Source organism: Littorina saxatilis, linkage group LG4 (assembly GCF_037325665.1).
Source record: "Littorina saxatilis isolate snail1 linkage group LG4, US_GU_Lsax_2.0, whole genome shotgun sequence".
NCBI lineage: Eukaryota > Metazoa > Mollusca > Gastropoda > Littorinimorpha > Littorinidae > Littorina > Littorina saxatilis.
The window spans coordinates 14,264,892-14,289,891 of NC_090248.1; the positions used below are offsets into that span (position 1 = coordinate 14,264,892).

General features: G+C 42.1%; 1 protein-coding gene and 1 long non-coding RNA gene across 2 annotated transcripts in view; both read right to left on the reverse strand.

The window, feature by feature from the left end:
- The window catches only part of LOC138964044 (uncharacterized), a 428,123-nt gene that overhangs the window by 179,371 nt on the left and 223,752 nt on the right, over nucleotides 1–25,000 (reverse strand). The gene's annotated exons all lie outside the window — the stretch shown is intronic.
- Nucleotides 9,204–25,000, reverse strand: part of LOC138964036 (uncharacterized) — a 34,913-nt gene continuing 19,116 nt past the window's right edge. Inside the window, exon 2 of the mRNA XM_070335915.1 lies at nucleotides 9,204–13,200. Within this exon, the coding sequence (XP_070192016.1) occupies nucleotides 12,245–13,200 (956 nt within the window). The 3' untranslated portion in view covers nucleotides 9,204–12,244. The remainder of the gene's footprint in view (nucleotides 13,201–25,000) is intronic.

Here is a 25,000-nt window from a genome sequence, read left to right on the forward strand (position 1 = left end):
TTCCAACAAAAATGGGAGAGCGGTCTGAGTCGCTATGCTGTGCGAAGCTGTTGCGGATGGTCAAAATCTTTTCATGAAAATACTTAGAAAAAACATCTGGCAGTTTAGACATGTCATGTACAGTTGGAAGGATGACCTGTTTTGCTTTACCAAGCATGGTGGTGATAGTGTTAAACAACTCTTTACAAGATGAGGATGCTGCGACCTTGGATGAATAAAAAGTGGTCTTGGCGGCATCAACAAAATCTATGACTTTCTGCTTGGTGGCGTCATAAATCTGCTTATGTACAGTCAGCTTGGAAGATGCCCAGCGTCGCTCAGCTCTACAAGTGGCCACCTAGTTTCCATACAGAGAGATGAATATACACAATTTGTTTGGCACAGAAAAAATGCATTTTTTTCTCTCTGATTCCCCCAAAAGACCCAGCAAGGAATGGGATTTTTGTGAATCCAGTCATTATGTCTTTGTGGTAGGGAAGAGTGCAGATGCAAGCAAAGTATCAGTCCTTTTTCACGTTATTGGTACTTTCAAAACGCTGTTTCATGGCTGTATCACACTAGAATTAAACAAGTCGCGTAAGGCGAAATTACTACATTTAGTCAAGCTGTGGAACTCACAAAATGAAACTGAACGTAGTCCGCCTCTAGTGCAAAAGGCAGTGAAAGTGACGAGCCTATTTGGCGCGGTAGCGGCGCTGTGCTTCATAGCACGCTCTCTTCGTTTTAACTTTCTGAGCGTGTTTTTAATCCAAACATATCATATCTATATGTTTTTGGAATCAGGAACCGACAAGGAATAAGATCAATCAGTTTTTAAAGCGATTTCGGAAATCTAATTTTGATCATAATTTTTATATTTTTAATTTTCAGAGCTTGTTTTTAATCCAAATATAACATATCTATATGTTTTTGGAATCAGAAAATGATGAAGAATAAGATGAACGTAAATTTGGATCGTTTTATAAATTTTTTTGTTTTTTTACAATTTTCAGATTTTTAATGACCAAAGTCATTAATTAATTTTTAAGCCACCAAGCTGAAATGCAATACCGAAGTCCGGCCTTCGTCGAAGATTGCTTGGCCGAAATTTCAATCAATTTGATTGAAAAATAAGGATGTGACAGTGCCACCTCAACTTTTACAAAAAGCCGGATATGACGTCATCAAATGTATTTATCGAAAAAAAGAAAAAAAACGTTCGGGGATATCAATCCCATGAACTCTCATGTAAAATGTCATAAAGATCGGTCCAGTAGTTTGGTCTGAATCGCTCTACACGCACGCACACACGCACGCACACACATACACCACGACCCTCGTTTCGATTCCCCCTCTATGTTAAACTTGACTAAATGTAAAAAGAAGAAGAAGAAACAAGAGGAAGGCGAGGAGGACAATAAGGGGGGGGGGGGAGGGGAGAGGAGGAGGAGGAGAAGTGAGGAATGCATTAAGACAGACATTTTTTGGACAAAACTAAAACCAGTGCTACGATGTCTTCAAGATTTTCCGTCCAACAATCTGTTCTTTGTCTGATTCTCAACTTTTGTCACACATAGGAGAAAAGGAGCATGTACCAGCGGCGACCAGGCTTTAAAACGACAGAAAAAGACTGACATTGACCTCCTACTGATCCCATTTAAATCCATTCCCTGGCGATTTCAATTTGCAGTTTGAACTCTTGGGCACAGTTCCCTACTTCATCCTACTAAGCATGATGGTGGCGCTCTGCATCGGGCGACGCTGTGGTACATTGTCTCTGTCATTTTTCGTGCCTGAATTTCTCTATGAGATAATAAAGTATTCTTATTCTTATTCTTATTCTTATTCAAGCGAGCAATTTGCGATAAAAGCTCTGATGACACGGACGTTTTGAAGAAGGGACTTGATGGCACTTGAGTGGAGAGGCATCCTGCAAGAGGACATGGGGTCTGTCGATTCAACAGCGAGGGAATCAAAAGGCGATTGCTGTGGTTGGTCTTGAGCCGGTGTAACACGAGAAAATTACTCCCACGAGATTTTTACTCCGGAGTAAAAATTTCGAACGAAAATGTTACTCCCTTTACGAAAAAAGCACTCCCCCATTACACGAGAAAATTACTCCCCACGACAGGTGAGTTCCGAGTTAACATTTCGTACACAAATGTTACTCCTCTGACGAATAAAAAACGAATAAATTACTTCACCCTAACACGAGCAATTTAACTTCCCATGCCAGGTGTACGAAATGTTGACTCCCTTGTCCCCTGTTAGTCTTGGTGGTGGAAGGGGTGGAGGGAGGCTAGCGCGACATTCGTTTGCGCGAGATGCCAATTTTGGCATTATCCCTTCGCCCGCATCCCATTTTCGCGTACGAGATTTTTTACTAGAAGTAAAAAAATGGGGAGTAAACATTTCGTGGAGGGAGTACTTTTTTCGTGCCTTGGGGAGTTCTTTTCTCGTACGAAAAATTTACTCGGAGTAAGAATTTCGTACGAAATGTTTACTCCGGAGTACATTTTTCGTGGAGTAAAAATGTCGTGTTACACCGGGAGCATGCCCCACAGGGTTTTGCCGTGAGGGCGTAAAACTAAACTTATCATCATTCATCTTGAGCAATAGCATCATCTTGAACCTTTTTGCTTGTTCACTATCTGATCATCCTTTTAGTTTTCTTCTTCTTGTTCCGAGTATGTGTTCATCCCTTGTCATAATTATGCTTGTCTCTCCTCTCTCACCAACTAGAGGTTGAAGAAGCAACGCGCAAGTGAGCTTTATTTCTGCCATAACTATTTGGTTTTCTGTCCCCTTTAAAGACCACTTCGCTGAAGTTCCCGTCAATGTTTAGTTTTGGCAATGACAAACACAAAATTAGCCATTTCTTTTCTGCCATTTACATTTAAAGATTCATGTAAACAAAACCAAAAATTAAGAATGCAACAAAACTTTGACTCAAACAATAAAACATCGGCTTCGAGCAGCAAACATAACTCGACGAACAAAATGTTAATGTCAACACATTCAAACGTCCGTATGCAAAAGTGCGTACACACAAAACACCCCCCCCTCACACACACACACACACACCAACCCCCACGCACCCCCTCCACACACACATCCCTAGGGAGACTGACATCCTTTCCGGCCCCTCGTTAACTTATCCAGTCAAGTATTGAATGTACAAAGGTAAAGCAATTTGTATAGACAAACTGGAAAGTCCAAAAGTAAGTAAAATCTAATGTAAAATTACATTCTTCTCACTCTGGAACTAATCTGAGACGACATAATCTTGGCCGAAGTTCCCGAATATTCTTATCCTCTGTCACTTAAGATTAGGGCCGCTACGGCAGTTGAGAGACTGTAAAATCGATGCGTACTTCGATCCAACGCAGCAATTTTGGCTCGCCTGTTAGAAAGCTTCACGGGGAGTTTTCGGTAAGTCAGGTTTTATTTCCTGTCAAAGATGACTAGATGTCGATTCATTTATCCATTGATGTAGCTGGTACAGCGCAGTCTTTTTTCTTGAGAACAGGAAGACTATTGATCTTTTGTTTTTCTTTAAGAAGAGGTTAGACTTCTTGTCCAAAGAGTTGGGGGTGGGGAGGATGGTTCGGCTCAAACTTCTCAGAGTTTTATTGTGCAGAATCATGAGGTACGTACTACAAAGGTATATGAGCAAAACTACCGCGCGAAGATACTTTCCAAATGTTCTTCCTTTCTTCATTTGCTCAAGTATTTCAAGCCCTCCTTCATGCACCACTCAGGATTAATGTTATCCCGAACCCTACACGAGATTGCAGAAGCGGACGACTGGGTGCTTGTCTTGACTCCTCACAACCTGTTCAAAGTGACGTTCTGATCCCATCACACATTCAATCCGTTCATCCAACGCTCGCAAAATTCTCTTCCCCTCCCCTCAAACATCCTCTTGTTTGCTGAAGATAGGAATTACTTACGAAAGGCCGTGACCCCGTGACCCCCCTCCCCTTTCCCCTTCTTTTTATATTTAGTCAAGTTTTGACTAAATGTTTTAACATAGAGGCGGGAATCGAGACAAGGGTCGTGGTGTATGTGTGTGTGTGTGTATGTGTGTGTGTGTGTGTGTGTGTGTGTGTGTGTGTGTGTGTGTGGAGCGATTCAGAGTAAACTACTGGACTGACCTTTATGACATTTTTCATGAGAGTTCCTTGGTATGATATCCCCAAATGGTTTTTTCAGTTTTTCGATAAATGTCTTTGATGACGTCATATCCGGCATTTTCTAAAAGTTGAGGCGGCACTGTCACACCCTCATTTTTCAATCAAATTGATTGACATTTTGGCCAAGCAATCTTCGACGAAAGCCGGACTTCGGTATTGCATTTCAGCTTGGAGGCTTAAAAAATAATTAATGACTTTGGTCATTAAAAATATGAACATAGTAATTGAAATTATTTTTTTATAAAACGATCAAAAATTACGTTTATCGTATTTTTCATCATTTGCTGATTCCAAAAACATATAAATATGTTATATTCGGATTAAAAACAAGCTCTGAGAATTAAAAATATAAAAATTATGATTAAAATTAAATTTCCGAAATCAATTTAAAAACAATTTCATCTTATTCCTTGTCCGTTCCTGATTCCAAAAACATATAGATATGATATGTTTGGATTAAAAACACGTTCAGAGAGTTAAAAAGAATAGAGATATAGAAAAGCGTGCTATCCGCCTCAGCGCAACCGCTACCGCGCTTTTCTGGATTGTTAATTTCACTGCCTTTGCCACGAGCGGTGGACAGACGATGCTACGAGTGTACGGTCTTGCGGAAAAAATGCAATGCGTTCAGTTTCATTCTGTGAGTTCGACTGAGCTTGACTAAACGTTGTATTTTCGCCTTACGCGACTTGTTTCTCTGAAGAGGACCTACAACGGAACTGTCTATTAAGAAACTCTCCAATTTAGAACTTCCTGTTTACATTTAGTCAAGTTTTGACTAAATGTTTTAACATAGAGGGGGAATCGGGACGAGGGTCGTGGTGTATGTGTGTGTGTGTGTGTGTGTGTGTGTCTGTGTGTGTCTGTGTGTGTGTGTGCGTGCGTGCGTGCGTGTGTGTGTGTGTGTGTGTGTGTGTGTGTGTGTGTGTGTGTGTGTGTGTGTGCGTGTCTGTCTGTCTGTCTGTGCGTGTGTGTGTGTAGAGCGATTCAAAGTAAACTACTTGACCGATCTTTATGAAATTTTACATGAGAGTTCCTGGGTATGATATCCCCATTTTCAGTTTTTGGATAAATGTCTTTGATGACGTCATATTCGGCTTTTTGTAAAAGTTGAGGCAGCACTGTCACACCCTCATTTTTCAATCAAATTGATTGAAATTTTCGCCAAGTAATCTTCGACGAAGGCCGGACTTTGGTATTGCATTTCAGCTTGGAGGCTTAAAAATTAGTTAATGACTTTTGTCGTTAAAAATCAAAATTGTAATTAAAATTATTTTTTTTTATAAAATGATCCAAAATTACGTTCATTTTATTCTTCATCATTTTCTAATTCCAAAAAACATATAAATATGTTATATTTGGATTAAAACCAAGCTCTAAAAATTAAAAATATAAAAATTATGATTAAAATAAAATTTCCAAAATCGATTTAAAAACAATTTCATCTTATTTCTTGTCGGTTCCTGATTCCAAAAACATATAGATATGATATGTTTGGATTAAAAACACGCTCAGAAAGTTAAAAGGAAGAGAGGTACAAAAAAGCGTGCTATGCAGCTCAGCGCAACCACTACCGCGCTAAACAGGCTCGTTAATTTCACTGCCTTTTGCACGAGCGGCGGACTACGGTCATTGTGAACAAATGCAGTGCGTTCGGTTTCATTCTGTGAGTTCCACAGCTTGACTAAATGTAGTAATTTCGCCTTACGCGACTTGTTACATTTAGTCAAGTTTTGATTTTTGTCTTAGCTCTTTCTCTTCATAAAGTATGTAAACTTAACTCTGTCTTATGTCACTTGCAAAAGGCAGGGACCTTTTCTTCCGCAGCATTCTATTTCTGACTGAAGAGAACCTACAATGACACCCCAATTCCGAGACCTTCCATTTTAAGGATTCCTGTATTTTAATACACTGTTGCCTCAGATTTGAACAAGAACTGGAACAAAATACTGTATTGCCTTTTATTCTTCAGAAAGTGTGTAAAGTCATTTACCTGCATTTTAAGACTCCCTCACTTTTAAGACACATCATCATGCAAATGGCAATTTTTTGTTGTTGTAAACCGGTGGCAGTGCTTTGTTTCTTTTTGACCTTCCACTCTTTACTGAGATAGTATGACAGAGCACAAGTACCAACAGTGATTATTAGGAAAAAAAATACAGTCTTCATTGTGTAACCGAGTGCCGAAACACTACGATCACCTCGGGAAGCGAAGTGCAATCAAACAGGATTGAAAATGTTAGGGCTAATTTCTTAGCCCTATAAAAACTGTTATGCAAACCCGAAGGTTTCCATGAACATACAGACAATCGGAAACCACCCGACCCCATCACAAACAGACTTCTACAATCCACTGGTGTTGACTTTTAAAGGCCAACAACTCGGGTGCAGAGTCTGCTGTGAAAGGAGCGGTAGCCTCCCCTGTCACAATTGTTATTCGTAAATTCCAATATCAGGTCAAGACAATAACAGTCAGGGCTTTGGTGCAAGATAAGTCAGGCGATTAATGATAATCTTGACTGAATAATGCTTTTCTGTTAGAATAAGGCTGGTGCCTTAGTTTTCACAGTCAGTGGCTTATCCTTGTGGCATTGCTAACATTAAATGCCGTGTACTGTTCTTATATTTTAAGAACAGTTATTCGGAAGCGTCCTTTGCTATTATCTGTGACAATGAGCTGATTTGTGCAATTAACGCTTCTGGCGCCAATACGCCGTCATACAAAGATATTCTAGAGACACTCCGCATAAATCAAACATCCACACCAAGTCCTAAACGATGCATTTCTGGTTCAGCTGCAAAATGAAACGTTGCACTTCACCACTCAGCATAATATATCGATGTGAATGCGTGATGTATTGTGTAAAAAAATTCCATCTCACACGGCATAAATAAAATCCCTGCGCCTTGAATATGTGCGCGATATAAATTGCATAAAATAAAAAAATAAAAAATAAATAAATCCCTGCGCAAAGAACTGTACCCACGGAATACGCGCGATATAAGCCTCACATTGATTGATTGATTGATATCAAGCATCCAGAACAATTCCTAAACGGCTCAGTTCTGGTTCAGCAGAAAAGAGAAATGGTGCTCTTGGTGTTTTCGGAAATTTTGAATTGTCTCCCTTTTTTCCGTTGGCCACCCCTCGTTCTCTTTTTTTCTCGCTAGGTGCGATCTTCTTCCAACTCAACAGTTTATTCCACTAAACTCATTTTCCAAGTGTACACAGGAGATCACATGGATCGTTGCAGCTGAACGATGACATCGTAAACTGAGAACTCAGATTAATGTCAGTTCTTGCTTAACTGCACAACCGCAACTCTATGTACACGTACTCACCAGGCCTATTATGTTTGTTTGGTGTTTTACACCCCCCCCACCACACACACACACACACACACACACACACATACAAAGCCTGCGCAAAGAACCCTACCCCTTCTCCCCTGTCCCCGTTCCCCGACAACAAATTGAGTGAACATGAATTTATAGTCCTCCTCACATTCACAAAACGTGGCATTTATTCTTTTTCCTCTTCATTTTCTGCTTCTTTCTGTACCTTCTCCCTTTTCAGAGTGTGTATGTGGAACAGACACGCTGGCGCCTTGGCAGAATTGCTGCATCTAGTCCGATGTAAAGGCCACGTCAGTTGTTATAACAAAGATCTACGGTATGATATTCCGAATGTGCATAGGCCTATTCACTGCTATGACCAGTACAGTCATATGAGGCTTTTGTAGCATCGAAAATGTATTCAAATCCCACTCAATATGAAGGATTTTTCCGTGGCTTCTTCGCCGGTGTGCAGTTATCTGATTGCAACCACTGTTGGCGCGTCAAAGCACGGTTCATGTTTTGTCATAGGAGAATGATGCACGTGACATAGGAACGGGTCACTGAACTTCATACACTTCATTGGTTGCTTCGTTAAAAAGCCTACTTTCAGAGTGGTGGTGATATCTGCAGAGTCGGTTGTCGCTGTACACACACACACTTACGCACGCAAGCACTCACACACACACACACACACACACACACACACACACACACACACACACACACACACACACACACACACACACACACACACGGGCTCACCCAAACAGGGTAGAAAACTACAACTAGAATCAGGAGATACATGTATGCAAAAACCCACCACGTCCTAAAGGTCAATAGTGGATTTCTCGTCAAGCCTCAGTCAGTTCAAAGGACGCGTTTGGAATCAAGATTCCGTTTGAAAGTCAACGCGAATTGATTTTTGTCTCCTGCAGACAGCCTGGCCTAATTACAGCGTGTCCTCTTTGCATTACAATGGACAACAGTATTATGCGACAACAGTACTATCCGATTCACGATGAAGACTTTGCTAAATACTTGTCTTTGCATGGTTACCCAGGCCCGGAGTAGGAAGAAACAACTGAGAATTCGTATGCGGTAAAATGACTGCTCAAAATTTAGTGTGTGTGAGTGTGATTGTGTGTGTGTTTGTGTGTGATTGTGTGTCAGTGTGTGTGTGTTTGTGTGTGTGTGTGTGTGTGTGTGTGTGTGTTAGTGTTATAGAGAGTGAGACTGGGAGGAAGAGAGAGAGAGAGAGAGAGAGAGAGAGAGAGAGAGAGAGAGAGAGAGAGAGAGAGAGAGAGAGAAAGACAGAGAGAGAGAGTGAGTGAGTGAGTGAGAGAGAGAGAGATAGAGAGAGAGAGAGAGAGAGAGAGAGAGAGAGAGAGAGAGAGAGAGAGAGAGAGAGAGAGAGAGAGAGCTGTATGCAACAATTGTCCACAAAGACACGGACAGACGAACTGACAGATAGACAGACAGACACAATCAGACACAGATACAGACACAGTCACAGACACAGACACACACACACACACACACACACACACACACAAACACACACAGTCACAGTCACAGTCTCACACACACACACACACACAGTCACAGTCACACACATACACACACACACACGCACACACACACACACACACACACACACACACACACACACACACACACACACACACGACGTTTTTCATTTCAGCTATTTAATTCACTCGGATACAATATTTACACAAGAAAAAGAAAATCGAGGATTAAATGAACATATGGATATATATCCCTGGGACATTTGACAAGATGTACACAATTTACACAATGTCACACGCAGTGAAATTGTTGAGCCTGACATTCTAAAACCGCAGAAAAAACATTAATACATCAACGCGCTTTGAAGCAGTTATTCTCGCCAACAACCGCTGGGTTTGTTATACTTAGCTCAGATGTTTTGAAACAGGAGATACACCTGTGCATATATTTCGATATAGGTCTAAATGAAATATACACAAAGGAAAATGAATGAATATTTTACAAGCAAGGTACAATGTTACATTTTGTTAAACGACACTTCTGACACAAAAATGTAGTATTATTCATACCCTTTCGCAGCCGACTTTCTCTTATTTTCAAACATTTACAGATAAATAAGGTTTCAAGCTGCTCATAGTTGAAGAGATGACGAAAGACATACATGCACACTAATGTAGTATCAACATTCAATTTTGATCAAACACACACAAACACTCAGACATAAACGCACGCTCACACGCACACAAACACACACACACACACACACACACACACACACACACACACACACACACACATGTAACAGTCACACAGAAAGGCACGGACACAGGCACACATACATAGCCAGCCAGACAGACACACATGCACAGACAGACACACAGACAGACACACAGACAGACACACAGACAGACACACACACACACACACACACACACACACACACACACACACACACACACACACACACACACACACACACACACACACATGAAAGCGAAAGGCATATGGACATTCACATCACAGCTTCACACTGAACTTTCAGACCGCACCGACAAAACTAATCTACGCAATAATTACAATCAATTCAGCCATTTGTAAATCAGTCTGATGGCTGGAGAACTCAATACGATGTTCAAAGTGTATGCGGCATAACACACAAGCACACATTTTGGGATCCGACCAGGAGATCGAAGGCACATACAGTTCATTTGAAGTCAGCACCTGTTATCCAGAACAGGTCTTTCTTCAAACATGGCCCAATCCTGATATGGATGTATTCTAGTAAAGCACCTTCTTGGTATGGCGGGTTCTTATTCAGCACCTTTTTCAAATGGTGTAATTTTTCAACCCGCTGGTGAAAATGGCATCACAGTGGAGAAGAGCATTTCAAATTCCTGACATCGTGTTGCATGTTCTTCACGTTGTCTCACCCACAGAATTCAACCCTGAGGTAATTCTTTTGACACAAGCAATCCAACTTGCTACGTTTTCCTCCGTAGTCTTACCACATACGCCACGAAGCTGTGCTTAAACCCATCTCATCATGAACACACACATCCACACACACACACACACACACACACACACACACACACACACACACTCACGCACACACACACACACACACACACACACTATCAAACCAGGGCTTTAAGCTTCGTCTTTCTCTGTGTTCATCTGACCCTCATATTCTTGAAGCAGCTTGTGCTTTTAATGAGACAGAATCTTACATTTGAAAGACATACCCGTGGAACGGCCATCGTATCTTGCAACGTGACCATTTGAATGTGTCCTATTCAATTCTCTCTTCTACTTTTCGTGCTCTGTATTCATTATCATTCTTCTTCTTAAGAACCGTAAGAGTCTGTTCGTTGTGAACTATGCTCATTGCCATTTTCTCGAAATAATAGTGTTTGTTGTGTAGACCTGGCAACCATTTTGTACTCAATCCTCAGTTGTAACACGCACACGCGTTACTTAAGCATCACATGGCAGTCAGAAAATGGAATCGCAGTCGCTGAATCATTTGTATCATTGTGTGCTCCGGCCGAAAGATAGTCATTTTGCTATCTGAAATTGACCGGTAGAAAGGTCTTTTTGTTATCGTCGAAATCGGCCGGTAGATAGTCTTTGCTATCGTGGAAAATGACCGGCAGATAGTCTTTTTGCTATCGTGGAGATTGAGGCACCTGGCCTTCGTCAACAAAATACAAGGATTGCTATGTACAGACCCGATGGCAGTGAGCAGCTGGGTACAACATTATGGCACAGTTTAGCCATGGAAGACAAACGTCGCCTTTACGTTGCAGTGAGCAATGCCAATACAATGTCATCTATTGCTGAAGAAACGTTTGTTCCCAAGGATAAGGGAGAAACTTGTTCTTTCCGGCAGTCATGATAAACGGCTCGATATTTTACGACGATGATCTCCAGTGGATGACACTACATTTACAAACAGCAACAAATAATAATTTCCTTTGTACGTAAAGGAAGGAAAAGTTGGATCGACAGAAAATGAGACCGATATCAAAATGTTGTAACTCCTCGAAGAATAAATTAAGTCGGTGACAGTGAAATGGCTAAAATGTACAGAATGGGACTGACAGTTGATTGAACAACTGAACGACAACTTGGATAAGAAGCTGACTCTCTGTTGAAATGTACTTGAGAAATTGTTAGGAAGGGGGAATTGCTGCATAAGAGTGATCACACGATAATCAGTGCCATGTTGGTCAAACGTGGTATACCAATGAACGGAGACTTTTTTTAATAAGATAACTTGGAATGAACATTTCAGGGCCAGTAAGCAATTTAATTGTGCACCAAGGCAACATTGAAAAATTAAAGGCAGGAAAGGATTATGAAAGAAACTATGGGCTCAAGATCACAGAATCACGTCAAAAGGGTATCATTTGTGAAGGAAAACGGCGGAACATTCTGAACTAAACTATTCATTGCTTAAGGGCCAGCCTTGTGTCGGGTGTATGGGGTTGTAGATCAAGCAGAAGAGGCAGACTCTACAGGGAAGATCTATTCATCAAACGCCTAGATAGTTATATATCTAGACTTCCGTTATTGCGTACGGGGTGTTGTATCAAGTCGAGGAGGCAAATTCCAGTCCTATCAATTTATATATTTAGCCCTTCGTTGTTGGGCACGGGATTCTGTATCAAGTCGAGGAGTGCAGATTCTAGTACGACGATCTACTCATCACAGGCCCAGGTAGCTATAGAGCCAGCCATGTTGTTGGGGATGGGGTTCTGGATCCAGTCGAGCACCTGAGACACGGAGATCACCCAGACGTCTTTCCTCTCGTTCATCTCCTCCAGGAACTGCATGAGACCCTCCAGGTTGCCGTCCTTTCGGCGGAACCAGGAAGCGTGGAGGAAGATGCCGAGAGGAGACTTGTTGGTGGTGTAGTGACGGTTGAAGTTGTCCATCAGGAACTTGTAGGTGCCCTTCTGGCCGCCTCCGATGGTGCAGCCGTCAGGCATAGCGCAGGCTAGGCGGTTGGAGCCGTACCAACGGACGAGCGGCACCTCCCAGAGACCGGGATAAGACTTGGTGGGGCAAGGGGTCAGCGAGCAGTGCTTGGAGCTGGGAGGGTAGTCGAGGGTGAAGGGCCATACCGGGGGGTTCTCGTTCCTGTACAGGTGCCCAGTGACCATGGAGGTGTCGTAGCGGTAGTTGAAGTCCTCCAGCATCTGGTACTGGTCGTCACCGCCCACCTGCAGGAAGGGGACTCTCATGCCCTGGATGGACTCGCGGGGGATCTTGCTCTTCTCCGACAGCTTCTTCCTCATGCCTTCGATCTCGGACACGTAGCCGTCATAGCCGGCGTGGGCCCAGTATGTGGTGGGGGACCTGTGCGAGATGCTGTGGGAGGCGATCTCCTGCCCGCGCTTGTGCAGCTTCTCCACGAAGTGGTACTGGGTGGCGTCACCCGACACGAAGAACGTGCCCTTCACGGGGCAGCCGTTGGGGTTGCGGAACTTTCCGTCGAAGAGCTTGGTGTAGTAGTCGAAGTTGGCCACGTTGACGCTGTCGTCGAAGGTGAGCATGACCATCTGGGGCGTGTCCTCCACGGGGATGCCGCCAGGGATGTCGGACCCCACACAGCGGCAGTCAGGCAGCTTGCATGTGTCTTCTGAGCACTTCCCTGAAACAGAATGACATGTTCACTTTTAACACGTTCTTAGACAGGATAAACTCCGACTTCAACTCTACACAAAACAAAACGCTTGAATTGATGCAAGACATGCTCTGCTTGCACAATCATGAAATATTTACTTATTCTACAATCTGGAAAATGTGCCATGATTGTTTGAACCTTGTGGCTCTACAGCACAACCGTATCTCAGCTGTTGGCGTGGGTGTGAACCTTGTGGCTCTACAGCACAACCGTATCTTAGCTGTTGGCGTGGGTGTGAACCTTGTGGCTCTACAGCACAACCGTATCTTAGCTGTTGGCGTGGGTGTGAGAAGTAAGGGGGTAAGGCGGACTGAGAGTGTTTTACGGGTAAGACATTGCGCTTGGAGCTCAATATCAATATAAATCAGGACGAAGGATCAAAGATTGGTGTACTTGGGGGTTACCCAGATGGCTGGATCAAGAGATGAAGTGTGTGTGTGTGTGTGTGTGTGTGTGTGTGTATGTGTGTGTGTGTGTGTGTGTCTTTGTGTGTGTGTGTGTGTGTGTGTGTAAGTGTGTGTGTGTATGTGTGTGTGTGTGTATGTTTGTGTGTGTGTGTGTGTGTGTAAGTGTGTGTGTGTGTGTGTGTGTGTGTGTGTGTGTGTGTGTGTGTGTGTGTACATGTGTGCGTGTGTCAGTGTGTTTTAGGTGGAGAGTTAGTACTGGATTTGAGGTGGTCAGTCGTATATGTGTCTTGAAATTGACAGGAAGGTTGCAAGAAACGAAGTTAAAGAACTCTGTTTATAACTCCTAGCAACAAACCCCAAAAATTGACCTTAAAAACCGTGAGGTGAAAAATAAATAATGGACGAAAATAGGGATAGGCACACGTTGACAATTTTGACATACGAGCAGAGACTCATATCAAGTATCTATCCAGAAGAGTTTGTTTTGTTGAAAATATACGGCAATTAAAGTATTCGTTGGGGTACGATATTTGTTGCAATACTGTTGTTGAATTTATTTGATTGAACGTATCATCCTTCTTGTGTAAGCTATCCTAGACCCAGCCAGACTGCAACACTCGCTAGGTAACCACCACGGTTTCACTCACATAAATACCATAAATTAACAGCTTGATCGCTTTCTCTACAGAGTAAGACATTTTCGCTTATTTGTTTTCCTCAAGATCGTAACTATTTACCAGGGATGTATGATGTTTGAGGTTTGCTGGCCGATGTGAATGCGTGATATATTGTGTAACAAAAATTCCATCTCACACGGCATAAATAAATCCCTGCGCCTTGAATCCGTGGTTGAGAGATGTGCGCGATATAAATTGCATAAAATAAAATAAAATAAAAATAAATAAAATGTCTGAGGATTTTTGTTCGAAATAGCTGTCTGAGTTGTTTTTCTCTGTGACAACTGACAACTACACTCTTTGCTCAGGTTGACATTATTGCCTTCTTCTGACATCACGGACACAGACATACAGACACAGCCACCAACTACCTACACAACTGGAGTGTGTTGTTGTTTGTGGCCTGCATGCACATTTTCACAAACTCTATGATTACAAAAACTCGTTTAAGAAGTGTACACGTCTCATTACGGTGTAATTACATTTTATCTCCCCCCAAAACAGTTCTAAAAGCCGTTAAACGCCGTTTTAAATCTAAAATGTGGGGTTTAGTACAGGTGTGTTCATGCTCAAATAATAAATGTAGCCTTTAATCTTTTGTTATTTGGAGAGAGAGAGAGAGAGAGAGAGAGAGAGAGAGAGAGAGAGAGAGAGAGAGAGAGAGAGAGAGAGAGAGAGAGAGAGAGAGAGAGAGAGAGAGAGAGAGAGAGAGAGAATTGAATTGAATTGAATTGAATTGAATTGAATTGAATTGAATTGAACTTTATTTAACAAGGATTAAGATTTAAGGCTACGCCTTTTCTTACAATCTGTCCTTGGGACGCATAGACACACAATTATATAATTAAAAAATTAAAAATTAAAAAGTTAAAAAGTTAACCAACAAAAGGAGGTCGGAAAACTTCAGCACGTGATAATAAAGATGACGATGATGATGATGATGACGATGATGATGATGATGATAATGATGATGATGAAGATGAGGCATGAAGAGCATACATATGTGGTTATTCATAAAATCAAATGCATACTATGCAGGTAATTATAAATACAAGCTGGTAGCAATCGAACATGTAGCAATAGTACAACAAAAATATGTTCAGAACATACAATGCACAGCATATCTTTGACGTAATACTAAGTGTGGCAAATCAAAAGGCGTTAAACTACTCAGACATTAAGTGGTTTTTAACACATTTTTTAAACTTTTTAATGACTTTAAGTGCTTAAAGGATGATGGAAGCGAATTCCAAACTGAAGTACCCGAAAAAGCAAGACTGGTCTTATACAGGTCAATTCGTGGAATCGGTGGGATCAAGTTGACCGACCCATATCTGTGGGTAGCTTTATTAAATAATGATGTAATGTAAATCGGCACTTTACCGTAATACAATTTATGCATGAAAATGGCTTTGTTTAACTTGAGATGCTTTTCCAGTGGAAGAAAGTTAAGCATTTTTAATTTCATATCTGTTGATGCATTATCCTTTACGATGAGTTTGGCCGAGCGACGATAGAGAGAGTCTAACTTTTTCAAGTGGACATCACTGCTGCCATCCCAGAGCGGCGAAGCATAATTAATGTGAGGCATTACATGAGCATGGTGAAACATTTCCAGAGTCCTTCTGTCCGTAAATTGCTTTAACTTGGATAGGAGGAAAACGTTCTTGGCTACTTTCTTGCAAATATGCTGTAATTGTGCCTGCCACTTGCCAAGAGAGAGAGAGAGAGAGAGAGAGAGAGAGAGAGAGAGAGAGAGAGAGAGAGAGAGAGAGAGAGAGAGAGAGAGAGAGAGAGAGAGAGAGAGAGAGAGAGAGAGAGAGAGAGAGAGAGAGGAGAGATGGACGAAAAAAAGAAAAAGAGGGGGGGGGGGGGGGAGTGACAGAGACAGAGACAGAACTCAGAAATGGTTTACTGTGAAGCCAAACAGATTGCGTTCTGAGACAGAGACAGAAAAAGATAGAGAGAGAAGGCGGGGATGATTCAAAGAGTTCATCGTGATTTTAACAGACATTGTCAGGTTTATTATAAGTCTTGTTTATCTCTTTTATATCAAAGCAAGAAGAAAGCTCTGGAGAACAGAAGAGTCCCTGTTTGGTCAAATGCGTTTTAAAAAAAAGTACAACTTCAGCGTTTTAGTTGGTTAGGTAATGAAGCCCTTTAATACTGTAATGCAAATCGACGAATAATGTAAAAGTTTAAAGTGTGTATATAACGTCAACATTGTAAACAGAATTTTCCTTTGGCTGTCGCCCACTGTACGTTTATTGGTATTCCATGCAAAGAATGCGGTTGATGTTTTGACTTTTTTTTCTCATTTTCAGCACTTCTTTAATTTCTATCGTCAACACGCTGCATCACACTGGCTCTTGAACTGCCCCGTTTTTTATTTTTGTCAAACCGATGTTACAAGAGAGCGAGGCCAAAACCTCCAACATTTTGAGTTAAGATGTCATCTGCTACATTGAGGACCAGAAGAGTATTTTGACTTTACGTTTGAGGGGGAATTTACGGTGTCTCATGCAATAAAGGAAATGGTACAAGTAACCAATGTGTGAATGATGTCATTTACAACCAGCACAGATACAAAGGATTTTGCAATTGAAAATCTGAATACATTTCTTTCAAAGAACGTTCAGACACATAAGAGAATAAGTGTGTGATAAACTATGACTTCATATATAAGCAAAACGCTCTTAATGTTTGAGTACATCTAACATTGCAGGTAGGAAAGATCGTGGAACTCTTTTTAACAGTCGATGTCTCTTTAAAGCAGGTACGAAAGATCGTGGAACTCTTTGTAACAGTCGATGTCTCTTTAAAGCAGACTGGCGTGAGAGTGCTAAAAGGAACTCAGACAATTTAACGAGGGGACCGGAGACATTTTACGTGGAACGTGAAGCCGTCTAATCAAACTTCCTTATCCAAATTACCGAAGATTTCGGCTGATGCCACATTTGAACAGCTTCATCTCTGAGTTACGTGGAGGCTTTCGGAGGTAAGTCTGTGTTTGAGTTTATTGCGGTCGCTTGGTTGTCTACACAAATTGCGTGTTCGACGTTCGTGCTGCTCGATTTTCCGATAAATAGAGCGAGTAGTTTTCTTCCTCTGATTGAGCGCCCGAACGGCCAACTGCTTGATCCAGACTAAACTTCCTTCGTTTTATACCTTGCTCACAAATCTCCTTTATTTCCTTCTGTCATCACATGAACAAATTTACAACACGCAGCCCAAGTGTAAACTCATTCTTCCATCCCAGATTCAGAATCGTACGCTGCAGACGGCCAAATTGCAGCCGTGTCATCGTTAAGGTCCAGAATGCTATTCTGCGGCCACAGCGGATAGAAGGGACAAATTGCCATGTCAGCGTTTATGTGCGATCACGTCTGTGCCAAGGGGGAGATGTCTTTTTAGCCTTCACTTTTTGCAAGAGGAAAACTGCAACAGCGCTGACAGGCGCAATAGCACAGCAAATGGGCTGTCAATAACTGCCTCCGTTTGTATGCATCATGGTTCCTGCTGGAAAGTTTGATGAACGAGAATTCTGCACGAGCTGACAATTATCTTTCCAGCATTACGTTTTGCCATGCCCCTTTGGCAATTAGTCTATTTAGTGCACGTTTTCTTTGTGTGAGGCTAGAACCCATGAACACAGTCGTGGTGGCCATACTCATTCGCATCACCATCTTACATATCATCGGTATAAACTATAACTCAGGTACAATGATATGTACATACTTCAGCCCATCTTTTGACCCAATTTTGTTTCTGATCTTTTGCGTGTGTGTGTGCAAGAGAGAGAGAGAGAGAGAGAGAGAGAGAGAGAGAGAGAGAGAGAGAGAGAGAGAGAGAAAGAAAGAGAGAGAGAGAGAGAGAGAGAGAGAGAGAGAGAGAGAGAGAGAGAGAGAGAGAGAGAGAGAGACCCTTTTTCTTATTTATTTGTATACGAAAGCCTTAACATCACTAGGCAATTACATCATTGGTGTTCGGTGACTCATCTCTCGTTATTTGCACCGTCGTCAGCAGAAAAAGGACAAAACCACATGCCCTCTGACCAACACTATGTCATCAATCTTACCCTCTGTACTGGTCCCTCCGAACTGACCGCTCCCACAACACGCCATTTGTATTTGCAGACATGTTAGCAAGCCCGTGCTGGCACACTGCCTCGGTGCAGTGTTTTGGACTGCAAGTCACGTCGGCGGCAACCTACTTCTTGTTATACCCCTCCCTCTTTCGTTTTGTTTTGCCAAGCGAGGTTTGGTGTGCATCATTCAAACCGTGGCTCTGCTCCGTCCTGATGAAACGCTGAAGACTGACTTTGCACTGATGGACAAAGGTCCTCCTTGACGATATCTCTCCCTTTCTCCCCTACTTTTCTCCGTCTCTCCTTCCTTTTGTTTTGCCAAGTGCCGTCTGAAACGCGTCGTTCCATCTATGAAATACTAATTGCCGACTTTGGATTTGGCAGCAAAAATCGACTTGGATTGTAATCCATCCCCCTAGCACCGTCTGAGAGCCCTATCCTGTGACACACTTATGGCCGACTTTGAATTTATGGGTAAAGGTACCCGTGAGCTGCCCCCCCCCCCCCCAATCCCATGTTCCCGTCCTCCCTGTCTGTCTGTTCCCGACCATCTTGTTTTTGTATTTAATGTTCAACCTATCGTCAGTGGCTCAGTCCTATCCCATGACACGCCAATTGTCGACTCTGCCTGTATAGGCAAGGATCCACGTCGACTGTTACCCCCTCTCTCATCCCATTGCCTTACTCTTTGTTGTGCCAAGGTCCGTTGGATGTGCAACATTTCATCGATGGCTCATCCCCAACTCATGAAACGCTAATGGGAGACTTTGCATTTCATTGGCAAAGATCCACGTCGACTACATCCCCCCTCTTCTTCTCCGCCCCTGGTCAACCTCGCCCCTGCATCCCTTCTTCTTTGCCCTCTCTCTTCCTTTTGTGTTGCCAAGTTTCGTTTGATGTGCACCATTCCATCCGAGGCTCAGCACTATCCCATGAAAGACTAATGGCCGACTTTGCATTTATGGGCAAGGCTCCCCTGTTTGTCTGGTCGTCCCATCGCAGGCCCGCTAAACGGAGACGTCAGACTTCGGATTTATCGGCACGCCGCTCTTGTTTGTCGGCGAAACCGTTCGGCCAACTGGCAACTGATTGAACAAATGCTGCAAATCTCACGTTCGATACCACTATTGTCTCGTGCCAGCGACTTGTTGTCTACCTGGACACGTGAACTTGACCCTGATTTTGTTAGCCAAGACCAACACACCTCGACGTTTGTACGCATGCGTGGCGTGTGACGTCAAGGTAGTACTACTCGCGATGGCTACTGCCCAGTGACAACTGCTGCTGTTTGCACTGTGACGTAGCTCATTGCGTGACGAGCGAGCAAGTTCTGAATTGCTACGTTCATATTGGTCCTTTAACCAGCTAACAGCCGATGCGTGTCTCAGCTGCGCGTTTCTCGACGTTGAAAATCTTTTACGAAGCCTTCAATGACGAGTATCTGGTTGCTTCACAAAGATACCTTAATCAATTTAGACTGAGCCAACAACGTTTCCTGGTGTCAATAAACTGCATTCCTTTATTTGTCTCAAAACATGTATCCGGCACTGTAAAATTGCTCGTTTATAGATTGAATTTGGAAACAGTCTTTGCAAGAAGGTAAAAATTGAGGAGTTGTGCAGTGTATTATAACGCATACGGAAGACTGTGATCATTTAAACATTTTCATCTGTCTTACACTAGTATTGGACAATGAAAAGGAAACTGTGTAATGTTTTCTTTGTTTGACTAAATCTGCGCTTGCACAGCAGAATACAACTTATATTATATTGCCTATTGTAGTGGTCTCATGTGTAATGCCACGATATTTGCAACGAAGATGGTTTTTCTTTCACAACTTTTTTTTGACTTAACAGCACATGGATAGCAAGCATGTGTTTGCCATTGTTATTAAAACTCTCACCAAAGGTTGTTCAAGAAAAGAGATTACTCGCAAGAGAGAAAAACAAAATGAAAGTTCACACGGGAGAAACTTTTAAGTCACGCCATCATACTTTTACAATCGCACTCCCCCCTAACGAATCATCCAGTTTGGAAGTCCAGCACAAAGATTAGTATCAACAATATTTTCTAGCTTGTACATGCTCTTTTACAGAAAGGCAATTTTGATTTGTGTGTGTGTGAAGGGCGAATAAAGTAGCAACATATGACATAGTTCCGAATTAACCCCGTAGAATTGCCTTCACATGCTGACAATAGAGCGAACGTTTGAGATTAAGTCAGCATGATGGGGAACCTTACACGGGGCTAAATCTCCAGCATTCATTAGAACCAATCCTATCTGCAGAGACAATGCATCTGACTGGTCTAATCTCTGTGGCAATGTATTGGCAGAAGAGAGACAGCCTTTTATCTTGTTAGATTGCCCCTAAAGCCTGGAACGCAATCATTCCTCCTAGCACTAAAGTTTGAAACAAACGAATGGCAATACATTTCGTCCAGACAAATAAATGACTTTCCAAATGAGACCATTGCACAAGACGGGTGTCGATGAGCAGAGATCCATTTAAGTGCCTACGCACAAAAAAGACAATCCTACCCCACCTCTTGAAAGAAAACCGGAAAAAAACGAACAAGGGAAACACCAGGAAAACAACATAGGAAGACACAAGGTGGGAAAGGAGGAGGCGGGAAGGGAGAGAAAGAGAGAGAGAGAGAGAGAGAGAGAGAGAGAGAGAGAGAGAGAGAGAGAGAGAGAGAGAGAGAGAGAGAGAGAGAGAGAGAAAGAGAGAGAGAGAGAGAGAGAGAGAGAGAGAGAGAGAAAGAGAGAGAGAGAAAGAGAGAAGAGAGAGAAAGAGAGAGAGAGAGAGAGAGAAAGAGAGAGAGAGAGAGAGAGAGAGAGAGAGAGAGAGAGAGAGAGAGAGAGAGAGAGAGAGAGAGAGAGATTAACACGACAAACTTGATTACCGGGGAAGGCAATAACAGAACAAATAGGTAACGAAATCAGCAGAGACATAGCTGAAAGGGTCTATTAAAACTTGGAGACGAATTCGAAATAGATACTTTTGTTCACTGTAAAGAACATCAGAGCGTACACGTAATACAAGGGCTCCAAAGAAAAGAGCCTGCTAGATGAAGGAAAGCTTCTATAGTTTGACAACATTTCAAACGCAATGTGTGTGTGTGTGTGTGTGTGTGTGTGTGTGTGTGTGTGTGTGTGTGTGTGTGTGTGTGTGTGTGTGTGTATGTTTGTCTGTCTGTCTGTTTGTGTCTGTGTATATGTATGTCTGTGTATGCGTGGGAGAGTGCGTGTGTATGTATGGATGTGGGCGCAACGCACAGAAAGTGAGACAGAATATACAAATTGTGCCCCTGAAAAACATAACAGTAACTGCCCTTTACCAACAAAACCTCAATACACGGACGTGTCATTGGAAAAGAAATCACCTAGCCACCTTAAATACACACCTTTTCAAATTCGCAATGCTTTAAAAAAAAAAGCTTACACCGCCAAAGTTCAACAATACGTCTTCCCCGTTCAATTTTGGCTTGATAATGTGCCCTCGCGAGTGACACCCTTCTGACACCTTTACCCTACAAACAGAGAGCCCAAATGCACACCTTAATCTCCAAACAGACACCTTGACGGTCGAAAATGCAACCCTGACCTTGATTTGTCCCGGCCGTGTGGTCAGCCCCTATAACAACCCCTGCCCCCTGGGAGGGGAAGAGGGCGGGACATTCTGAGTTTGTCGACTTTGCAACATGCCATTGGATTTTTGTCTAAAGTTTGTTCGGAGAGCATCCAGGAACAACACCTCCCGCGGTATCAATTTGACGGATGTAAAAGCAAGCACATGTGCCGCGCGCCAGGTCGATTTTGGAGGTGTTGAAAATTGTAGGCGGGGATAGGTTTGAGGTGGGATTAAACTTTGTGAAATTGTAGATGGGTTGTACCTTATTTTAAAACTGTTCCTTCATCCCGATAAAATTAACGTGCATCATCCAAGTTCAGTTTTAGATCCTTGAAAACCAATAGTCTTTAGGTGTGGACATGTTTGATACAGGATGCAGTTTTAGAAATAACTTTGCTATTTGGATATTGTATACTTTGAAGCTGTCTATGAATTTTAGAGAATGACCTTGGTCCTTTTTGGTCTTGACGTTTGGTTTCACTTTGAGGTTGATGGTGAATTCCTATCTGTGCCACCGGGAATTTGGAAGTGCTTGTTGTTTTAAGAGACCCCGCACGCCCTTTTTAATGTGGTTTAAAATACCTTGAGACCCCCCCCCATTTCTCTTCGATAAGCTATTTTGTTATTACTGTCTGTTTCTGCCTTGACCTTTGTAGCTGAATACGCACCTTTCTCCCGCTTCCTGAACGTGAAACTAAAAACTGCAACCATCTGTTTGTATGAGTCTTAAATGACTATTGGTTTTCAAGCTGTGAAAGCTTAGTAAGGCTGTGTCATCTTTCTTTATGGAAAAGCTGCTTTTTGAACAGTGGGTGGACACGTGAAGAATTTCACTGCATATTTTCGGCATGAACTGTTGCATTTCCTGCTTTTTTTCTCTGCTTGCCTATCAAACAATTGACTTGTTTTGTTATTGTTATTTCTTGTTTGGAATTTAGGCGTTATCTTCTGCTTGTTTCAGAGACAACAAGAATTCATGCCATTGTATTTGGGCCTATTAGGAGATTCATGACTGACGGATCCTCATTACCACGAAGAGAAATCTAGTGGCTCTTGATGAGCTATTTGTGATGACTGCGTTCCAAGGTGTGCTTCTCCTGCATACACTTTGAGGACGGTATCAAATGCAGACCAGGGCAAATATAAAACAAAGGTCCATGCTGTATGGGAGACTTTCACTGTTTGCCGTCATTTTAAGATATGTGAATGTTGACCACAAGGCCTGCTTATCACAGTTTTTCACTCGTCCTGCTCTTCTTTTGTCTTATTCACTAGTTCTATGTTCAACACTATTCCTTTTCTTATCCAAGCGCTCAGTTTTTTTTGTCATCCCACATTTAGAAAAGGAGCTTTGTTGGAAGGCACCTCCCTGGGATTTTAGATGCCAGGTTTGTTTTTCGATTTTTCAGTGACTTTAAACTATGATCCCAAGATTTACGTATATTATTCATATTGTTGTCATCTCCCATACAATTTTAAAAGATTCGTGACAGGAGCTGAATAATTTAAAAAGAATTTTAACCAACGCTCATTGATGTAAAGCAACAGAGCAATTTCTTTCAAGTACTAAATATAGGGAAACAAAGGTATGACCTTTTGACAGTTTCGATTATTTTGGCATGTTAGTTGCCTGCGGTGCACATGAGTGTGCTATCCATATAAGTGCGTGCAAATTAAAGTAACGAGACAATGTGAGAACACTTATGCATATTCTAAAGGGAGTTTACTACATTAAAGGTAGAATCAAAACTGTCTTTAAGCAATGAAAATGGAACATTTCTGATAGCCCCTACGCGTGTTAAGGATGCTGCCTATTGTTTCTTTGAGCATTGAAAAACATTACTGTCCTGAGTAGACACACATTGTTTTTGGTGTAAATTACCACAAAATCATTAGATTCTCTTGAAAATTTTGTATCAGAAGCATGATTACATGTACAAGTTTGCATACCTAATTCCACACCGTTTTTACATGCGTCTAATGAAGTAACTTCCAAAAACAGGTACACTTTTACACTTCTTTCACCCTAAAAAGTATTATTCGTTACACCACATTAGATAGATTAAGCTTCATATATTATCTTTAATAATTTGTTTTTATGGCGATACACAAAAAACCGCTGTAACATGTATTCTGTCAAAAGTTGGAGTGACTTATTCCACCAAATGTCCCGATTCGTCCCCGTGGGGCAGAGACAGAGAGATGATTATGCAAGACACTAAGAACACTGTGGAAGAGAGTTAGAAAGAGAGATGGAGAGACAGACAGACCGACGAATAGGTAAATAGGTAAACAGAGGAGAGAGAGAGGGGGGGAGGGGGGATACAAGGCTATAGACAGAGACACGGACTCCGACAGAGTCAGCGACATAGTGAGTAGTGCCCGTGCCTCTTTCTTTCCTCTTGTTATTTTTTCCTCCAGGGCATGAGAAGTTTCTCCTGTCTTATTGGTTGGCCTCACGATGGCTTGGGTGTATGGCTTCGCCTTTACGTGACCCATGCGCAGACTACTGACATTCACGTGCAATCGACAAGAACAATAGCCTCCGTAAACTGTATTTAAAGCAAGAATTCCTTGCGTTGATATTACGCCTGTTACTCAAAATTCAAAGTGTGCACTATCTTTTGAAGTTGCGTATATATGTTTTGTAGGATGCTGTCAATAAACTCGGGATGTACATCTGTTTAAAATTGCTTTGTTGTTGCTCAAATGTCATTGGCTGGTGGGGGTTTAAACTTTTGTAAATGCTATCGTACCGAAACATATCAGAGACAAAATAACATTTCCAAACTCAAGGTATCTATTTGAGTGAAACAAATTGTTTGGTAATTATAATCTGGCAATCAGAAACGTGATAATAAACTCCCTTAAATTCAAAGTAGTACTAAGCAATTCACGAGTCCATTGATGAAAGATTCACTTAGTCTGCAACGATCGTGTTCATCTGAGTAATTGTAGCAG